This window comes from Sinocyclocheilus anshuiensis, unplaced genomic scaffold, assembly GCF_001515605.1.
Source record: "Sinocyclocheilus anshuiensis isolate Anshui unplaced genomic scaffold, SAMN03320099.WGS_v1.1 scaffold656, whole genome shotgun sequence".
NCBI lineage: Eukaryota > Metazoa > Chordata > Actinopteri > Cypriniformes > Cyprinidae > Sinocyclocheilus > Sinocyclocheilus anshuiensis.
This window is the reverse complement of record NW_015555829.1, coordinates 111987-121078: the sequence shown is the minus strand read 5'-3', so window position 1 is coordinate 121078 and position 9092 is coordinate 111987. Positions and strand designations below refer to the sequence as shown.

The window sequence follows — 9092 nt, the reverse complement described above, 5'->3', positions numbered from 1 at the left end:
CAGTATATATATATATATATATATATGCACTTAAACAGTAGAGCATGATATAAGCAACACTAAGGTCATGGGTTCAATTCTCAGGGAAAGCAAAAAGTGAAAAATAAATAATTTGAATGTAATGTAAGTTTTTTTGGATATAAGCGTTGCAAAATGCATACTGTACATGTAATGTAAATGTAAATATATGCATGAACTCTGGAAGGCATAATTCAATTAACAAGTTCAAAAATAACCAGAAATCTTATCTATAAATGATGACAGTAAATAATGACAGAATTCTTATTTTAGGTGAATTATTGCAAACGTACATTTATAACTGCATTTATAATTGTTTCATATTCCACATGATGTGACTTAGTAGCACATCATTATCTTTATTAGATGCATGTTTCATTTGATTGCGTGGGTGCTCTGGCATTCTATGAATTAGCTATTTATTAGTCATGTTAGTAGCATTGACTTTGATATTAAAATAAAATTAATTATATATATACACTTATACTCACAGTTCTATGGCCTTGTTCCACATGATGACATATCCAGACAAAATGAAGGATTCGATGTTCACTATGTGTGTATTTCCACGCTCTGTCCCCACGTAAAGCCACTTACTTTGAAACGGAAGATGACAAAATGTGATCCTAAAAGAGAGATGAAAAGAAGAGGAAACATATATGTGAAAGAGAAAAGGAGAGAATAATTAACACAGGATATGTCAGCATCATATTAAATTATGTAATTAATATTTCACTATATAGAACCAGCAAGCCAATAATGACCATTCTAACTAATATACGGTTTTTATTCATATGCATATCATATTTTATCCAATTACATAGCAGTCAACATTTTCTTCAGAAAGCTGCAGATATAATTACAAAATCCCGTAAGAATGTAAATTATTGTACATATATTCATTACCAGAATGTAGTTAAGTAGTTAACCATGAAAAAAGCTAATCAAGAGCCAAATTATGTGTGTGTAAGTTTAAAGTTCTGCTTAAACTCAAACATTTTTCAACATGTCCGTGCTCATCTTTTGAACTAGAGTTGAACTGTTAATTAAAATCTGAATCATAATATGGCCTTGTGTGATTATTAAACTGGAAAAAGGCTTCAACTGAATGAAATAAATATATGGTCTGCATGCAGTGTGGGCTTCAAAGTGAAGGGGAGGTGCTCTGTTTTGTCTCTCGACTATTATACAAGCATGCATGGGCCTCATGATAGAATGTTTTCATACTTTCATGCTCATTTCAATGGTCTCATAGAGTGTTTTCAATACATGAATGCTGTGCACAAATTCCATCACTGCAGGTGGTCTGAGTTTGCTTCCCTTTAAATCTGTTGTGTAGCTTGCTTATAATGTGCATGTGCAAAATAGTCCAGGTAAACATTCATGTAATTCCAAACCCAATTTTCTTTTGATGCGAGTTACTTTACAAACCTGACAGAGATGAGTCTCTGTCTCTGTCAGGTTTGTAAAGTAACTCTTCCTAACAAAACACCTTACAAACATCAAAATTGCTCATTATTTCTGTGAAGACTGTACACTCCCGCCCCCCCCAAGAAAGTTCAAAAGAAAAGCATTAAATAAGAACAAAAAAAAATTCTGCATTTATACAGATCAGCAAAACAAAACAATTGTCAGCTATTGTCAACAACTCTCAGCCTTTCTCCAGATTAACAAAACAAAACAAGAAGCAACAAATCAATTGTCAACTGTTATCAACAAGTGTCAACTGAGGAGTTGACAACATTTTTCTAGATCATCAAAAACAAAACCAAATTAAACTAACGTAAACAAGAGCTGTCAATTTACTATAATGAACTATCTTTTTTAAAAGAATGTGTGGTTTCTGTCAGCAAGCATTGATAAACATTATGATTAATTGTGAATAATATGATCATTTAATCTTGAAATAAATTTGATTCATTGTTTTTTTTTTTAATCAGAGCCCAAATCTTGCAGTCTAATTTCTTGCAGTCATTCCTGTTCAGAGGCAGTGATTCATAGCAGTTGGAAGTAACACTTATCACACTTGTTCATGGTGTTGCCTGGTTTGGCTCTGCTCTAGGGCTCATGCCAGTCAAACGTCAGCCCCTCTTGGGTACACTTGTGTGTATTTTGGGATGCAATTAATTGGAACATGATTACCCCAAGACAAACTAGAGCTAATGAGACATGAATGAGATGAGAGGAGACTCTTATATTTTTACAAGTGTTTTTAACTATGTTTCTTATTCCTAATGATGCAATCTAGACCGTTCAACCCTGTGTTCTCTATTCCAGCAAACCATATGACGTAAAATCATTTCCCCATGCTGGTGTGTTTATGTGTGTTTATTTTAGCATGCTGCTGTCTCTGCAGTGTCATTAAAAGGTTAAAAGAAAGAGTACAATTATATTTGCCTGATGCTCACTACGTTAATTGTGAAATAATTACGAAATTAGGCTGTCTATTAGCACTCTGATTTATCTCTATTACTGTCACAACAGAAACTCTCCAGGGAATGTATCTAATAACATGCCACATATTTCTACTGTACACATGTAAACAGCGCTTAGCATTAAAACTGAGGAGAGCACTTCTTATTCTTAATGCTGAACATGACATATTATGTTTCATTCATTAAATATTATATGTGGTTAACTGTGGCTCTCTAACATCAACCTGTGCTGTGAGTTTGGAGCAAGAGGGACTGAAGGTTTGGAAACATCCTTATTTTTTTGTGAATAATGAGCATAACAGGAAGAAATATGAATGGGAACTGTTGCAAGCCCGATTCAAATGTGTATCATCCACTTTAGCACCACAGCTCATTATGACACATGCAACACATAAAACTTCTTTATAATATGAAGTATCTGGTGAGTAATTATGAAAATTATCAATAAAACTATCACATATCCAGGGTCTGTTTGAGGTCTGTTCATGCTGAAATCCATCCAGTGGCATCATCCATCACCCTAATAAGCAGGTTAACTAGAAAATAAAGACCAGCACGCGGTAATTCGCTGCTGTCCACACTCATTACATCTCTCTCTGTTTTCCTCCCCTCACGCCCCTGGGGTCCTCAGACAGTCGGGGTGATTGGAAATGAAGGTTGCGAGTCGCTGGACAGACAACTAAACTTGTCAGGGTTAGAATTCTAATGGAGCACCTGGCCATGCTAGTGTGCGGTTTTCTGTTTCTGAATGCAACACATGGAAAACCCAGATTAGAAAATGATTATCGTGTTGATAATTGCATTTAGAGAGCAACTGTTCCAAAATGCTCTTTTGTTGCTTCTGTGGATAACTAACTTAACCTGTTGTAAGCCTCTGTGGCAGCCAAGGTCAAAACCACACAGGCCAAGAGAGACGTGAATATGTCTGATTGGACAAAAATCAGTGTAGTGCAGGATTAATATTTTTCTGTTTTTCAGATCTGTTTGCTAGAAAAAGAGAAAGTGAAGATTTTAAGTATGTAACTATCATTTAAAATTTTGGGGTCAGAAAGTTTATTTTATTTTTCTTTTCTTTTTATTCTCAATTCGAACAGCTGAGTCTTTGGCCATTTAAAAAAAACGTCTAAAGACATATTTTTCGCCAGCACCTGACGAACTAATACTAGCACTACCTATTCTATTCTGTTATAGTCTATAAAAAATTTTTAAAAACCAAGCCATGTGTTCTGTGCTAGACTAACTGAGACTTTGTATACTGTTGCTCTCTCGTTCGTCTGATTGCTTTTATTGTTCTCCTCATTTGTAAGTCACTTTGGATAAAAGCGCCTGCTAAATGATTAAATGTAATGTAAATGTTTTTTTTGTTTTGTTTTTTTAAAAAGAAAACTTTTATTCAGGAAGCATGCATTCAACAGATCAAAAGTGTTATAAAAGATTTCTATTATTTTAGAATGCTCTTTTTAAAATGCTCTTCTTTTTAGCTTTCTAAAAATAAAATAATCCTGAAAGTACAGTTTCCACAAAAATAATAAGCAGCCCAACAAAAGTTTTCAACACTGATAATAATAAAAATGTTTCTTGAGCAGCAAATCAGCATTTTAGAATGATTTCTGAAAAATCATGTGACACTGAAGACTGGAGTAATGGCTGCTGAAAATTCAGCTTTGCATTAGAGGAATAAATTACATTTTACATATTTTAAAATATTAAACAAAAAATTAATTGTAATAATATTTAAAAATGCTATGAAATATCAAATAAATACAGCCTTGTTAAATTAGCATAAGAGACGTCTTTCAAAAACATTTAAAAAAAAAAATTCTTAAAGACCCCAAAATTTTAAATAGTACTATATATCTGCTAAAAGTAAATTTTGTCAATATTTAAGACAGATTTCAAAAAGCACCCCTGAATGACACCAAGCTTGCATATATTTTCGTTCTGTATATTTTGGGCCAAACATGCCTTGGATACAAATGTGAATTGATCAGCTAAAACAGAACATCATAGGACTACACAATTCTGTTGTGCGATGAAAGGGTCTTGTATTTTTGCGACAGACAAGCATGCTGAGTGTCTTGAATCAGTCTTACAGCCCCCCTGAGTCTCTCTCCTGACCCTGCTGAGCTGAAAATCTCTGTCATCTGACACAGTATGCACAAAAGTATGCACCCAACCGTGTTCACACACACACTCAGACAGGCACCTACTGATCTGAGAAAACATTTCTCATTACATGTGAATTTGCATAATTTTAATAAAGCCAAATATAAAATACTTCAGGGTCAAAGCACACACACAAGATAGAAGAAATCCCTGTCAATGTGTGTGTGAAACTGTCACGGTAGGAGAAACCATGACTTTGTTTGTTCCAGACAGTCTGATGAGGTGATGAACACAATCATCAGTTATTACGGAGGGGAACAAAGCTTATTAGCCGTACCCATAAAACACAGAGCATATAAAAATCTCTATCGCATACCACCTCATACTGCTATTCCTAAGCTTTCAGGCTTTAGATGAGTGTGAACCAAAATTTGAATAATGTTATATTTTAAGTTCTGTTACACAATATGCTTTTAGACACTCATTAATCAGGCTTGTCAGTTTGATGCCGATCTAATGTTTGTGTCCCATGTGGCTGATGTGGTTTCTGAGTATTATAATCGATCATAAAAACTTCACAGTGTGAAAAAAAAATTTGGTCATATACACTACCATTTGAAATCTTGGGGTTGGTAAGATTTCAATCGATTGGTAAGATTTCAATCTGATCGAAATTTAATTTGAATCGAACTTAATCGGATAGGCTGAGGTGTTTACATGAAGGCTTTTCAGTCTGATTGAGCCCTGATTACTAATGGATCGCTTGGTTGCATGTGAGCATCATTTTTAGCTTCTCTCTTTCACTTTGCGATCCACTAAATAACCAAATGCATTCAAATCTAAACATTTCATTTCTCCATGAGGAAAAAATCTCCATTAGTCTGAAAAAAATAATTCACTGGATGTTATAAAGATGCTAATGCATATAGGAGTGCACAACTTTACACAAATGTGCACAGACAACATACTGAATCTTAGTTTGGCATCTTCTGTACTAATTTGAGCTGCAAAATGTCATAGAGCATTTGGTCATTTAGCTGTTTTGCCTCAAGGATTCCTCATTGCATTGTTATGCTCACAAAACAACTTACATTGCTAAAAGCTAAAGTTAAAGTTAAAGCTTTAGTTAAAGCTAAAATGTGACATACAAACTGTTAAAATCAGACTAAAATGATCATGCTGCTAGAATGCTAAAGATTCATCCCGAGTATTCATCATCTACAGTATCTGCTATCAACTGCATTTCACTTAAGGGTAAGTCAGGTCACGCTCTCTCAAATATCACACACTCACAAAAAAAAAATGTCTTCTATTATTCTTTCTTCGTGTCGTGGCCTAATGGTTAGAGAGTCGGACTTGTAACCCAAAGGTTGCGGGTTCGAGTCTCGTACCGGCAGGGATTGTAGGTGGGGGGAGTGAATGTACAGCGCTCTCTTCCACCTTCAATACCACGACTGAGGTGCCCTTGAGCAAGGCACCGAACCCCCAACTGCTCCCTGGGCCCCGCAGCAAATGGCTGCCCACTGCTCAGGGTGTGTGTTCACAGTGTGTGTGTGTTCACTGCTGTGTGTGTGCACTTTGGATGGGTTAAATGCAGAGCACCAGTGGTGGACGAAGTACACAAATCAAGTACTTGAGTAAAAGTATAGATACGTATAATAAAATATTACTCCAGTAAAAGTAAAAGTACTCAGTTTTCAATTTTACTCGAGTGAAAGTACAAAAGTTCGCACTAAACGGTTCATTTGAATCAGTGAGTTGTCGACTCGAGAACAACTGCAATCGGTTCATTCTAATTCGTGAATGAATCGTTTGGTGCGATTTGCGAACCGATTTTAAAAGGTTCACTGAAAAGAATCAGTTCGTTCTTGAATCAGACACCGCTTCTGCGTGTCGGAGCACGTGATATATTATAAGGAGTAACGATATGTTTTATGAAATGTAGTGAAGTAAAAAGTACGATCTTATGCTTTGGAATTTAGTGAAGTAAAAGTAAAAGTTACTCAAAATAAAACTACTCCAGTAAAGTACAGATACTTGAAAAATTTACTTAAGTACAGTAACGAAGTAAAACTACTCCGTTACTGTCCACCACTGCAGAGCACTAATTCCTAGTATCCATACTTGGCGTCACGTCACTTCTTTCCTTTTCCACGGCAATCAATGCAGTGATAAGAAGCCACATTTGGATAAGGTCCTTTTACCCATCAAGTGATTAGGTAGTAAAGGAATCAACCAAAAAATAAAGAAAGGCTGTTCTTGGCTTTTTCTTCAACTCACTCAAGGTCTCTCTGTCTGTACAGAACACATCAGTATCTCTGTTAAAACTTCCTGAAAGTTTTCTACACTTCTATACAACACCAAGAGGCCATTACCCATAACGCAACTGTCACAATTCACAGCTCTGAATCAGAGCGACATTTATTAGAGCCGACCCTGACTCATTCAACAAGGGAAACAGAGTTACAAAAGCCACATTAGTCATACCTAGTGGGTCAGTTTCCATTGCGTTAATAGTGCACCATTTAAGAAGCTGGGGAAGAGTTGTCATAAGAAAATTAAATGAGGGATTAAAATACTAAGTTATGGTCAGTGGTTAAAGATTCAATTAAATATTTAACAAATTAATTTTTCTATTTCAGTGTTGGCATATTTACAACTAAAATAGGTTGGTACCTTTAAGGCTGCTCCAACAAACACTTACGGAAAAAATACATATTTTATATATAAAAGAATTATATAAATAATTATACATTAATTTTCAAATATTATAAATTAAAATACAGTCTATTATGTATAAATGTATATTATACATGAACAACAAAAATGCTAATGCTTAATGTAGGGTAAAATAGTAAGGATAATACTATATTTTTTATGATGGATTTATCTTTTTATTTAATAAATACTGTACTGTGCCCATTGCATTTTATGAGAAGAAAATCCTCGCTACTTGATCAGAAACAAACCAGAGAGAGAATACAGGAGCTACAACATTTAAAAATATTGAGTCTTGGCTTCACTCTGCAGCCTTCAGCAGTCTCTTGATAAAGTCTGCTCACTTTCAATGTAAAATTAAATAAAGAAAAATCTTCTTTTTTATGAAATCCTTGGGAAGTTAATTTTTGACTTGATATATTATGTGTGCTCTGTGCACATGCCTGTGCATTCCTGAAAAATAGCGTACACAGTTGTGTACTGAATATAAGCTATACTCACCGCTCTCTGTTGAATTTGAGAGAGTGTAGGATAGCCGGACGTCGCTGTCGCAAGTTCCAGAGATGCAACGTGTCATCTGCACAAGCTGTGACCAGCGCCCCCTATGGACAAATGTATAACAACAACACTCAATCCATGCAATGAGATCGCAAGTTCACACCAATATCGACATTCACTAACAAAGACAGTTACATAAATTTGTGACACTTAGACTGGTGTTTTTTTTTATTTCAGTCGTCAGCAGCACAGCTTGTAGCATAAGCCACTATGCTTCTTCATGTGCGAAAACTATATTAGACATATGTCAGTTTTCTATTCGTGACCTAAAATCATGCATTTTATGTACTATGTACATTATAACACAACTGGTATTGAATTGCTTATGTGTAAAGTTTATTATGCGTATCCCTTTCCACTTCCCATGTCCTAAAATTCACTTTCTATGATGGGAAAAATTATGCAGTATACAATGCATCTTCCAAGCCACAAATGAAATATGAATTTACTTATATAGTTGCTAGGAAATGATAAACCTTCATTTATTCTGTCACATCAATATGTCTCAGTCTGTATAACTCTGCTGTATTCCCATGCATTTCATGCATATTTCATGATATTAAAGTCCTCCTTGGATAGAGACTGAAACAGTCTGAAGACAGAGAACTGCCAAAAGTAACACTGTGCTCTATGTGTTACTAGTGGTTCAACGGATCACAAATCTCACGGTTCGGATCACATTATGGTTTTTGACCCACGGATCGGATAATTTTTCGGATCAGCAAGAAAATAAAAATATTTCAATTTAACTTGCTTTCCATTTATTACTTAATGTGAAGTACTTCTTTGATACCACAGCAAATACTACTAGATTAACTAAGAAAGTTTAAACATGATTAAAGAGACAAGAGAACAGCCAGTAAAAATAAGAACAAATACACAAATTACAAGCATAGATAAATACAACAGAATATGTTACAAATAAAATAAGGTTGGTAGTATTCAAATACAGAAATGTAATAATTAGGGAAAATAACACTGCATAGTGTTCACTGTATAAATTAAATATAGATTTTATCACAGCTGTTTTGTTGTTTGATGATCATTAATGACAGCAGCAGTATTTATAGGCCGTTGTCCTTTTAATACCTGATGCACAGATCCGATATAATTTTACACATCACATCCGATTTCTTTCTCAGCTGTTTTCATTCACTTGAGACATAACTGACTGCGTTTACCTGAATGATTGTCGAGATGGGTATTTTGTCATAATTGTATGTGTCTGTTCAGAGGATTCAGAAGAGGATTCAGTTC

General features: G+C 34.9%; 1 protein-coding gene across 5 annotated transcripts in view; it reads right to left on the bottom strand.

Annotated features, from left to right (window-relative positions):
- The window catches only part of LOC107675353 (syntaxin-binding protein 5-like), a 164212-nt gene that overhangs the window by 68050 nt on the left and 87070 nt on the right, over positions 1-9092 (bottom strand). For all 5 annotated transcript variants that reach the window (XM_016469651.1, XM_016469653.1, XM_016469652.1 and 2 more), the window contains exons 4-5: positions 7779-7879; positions 510-644 (exon numbers count right to left, since the gene is read on the bottom strand). In XM_016469651.1, coding sequence (XP_016325137.1) covers positions 510-644; positions 7779-7879 — 236 coding nt within the window. The remainder of the gene's footprint in view (positions 1-509; positions 645-7778; positions 7880-9092) is intronic.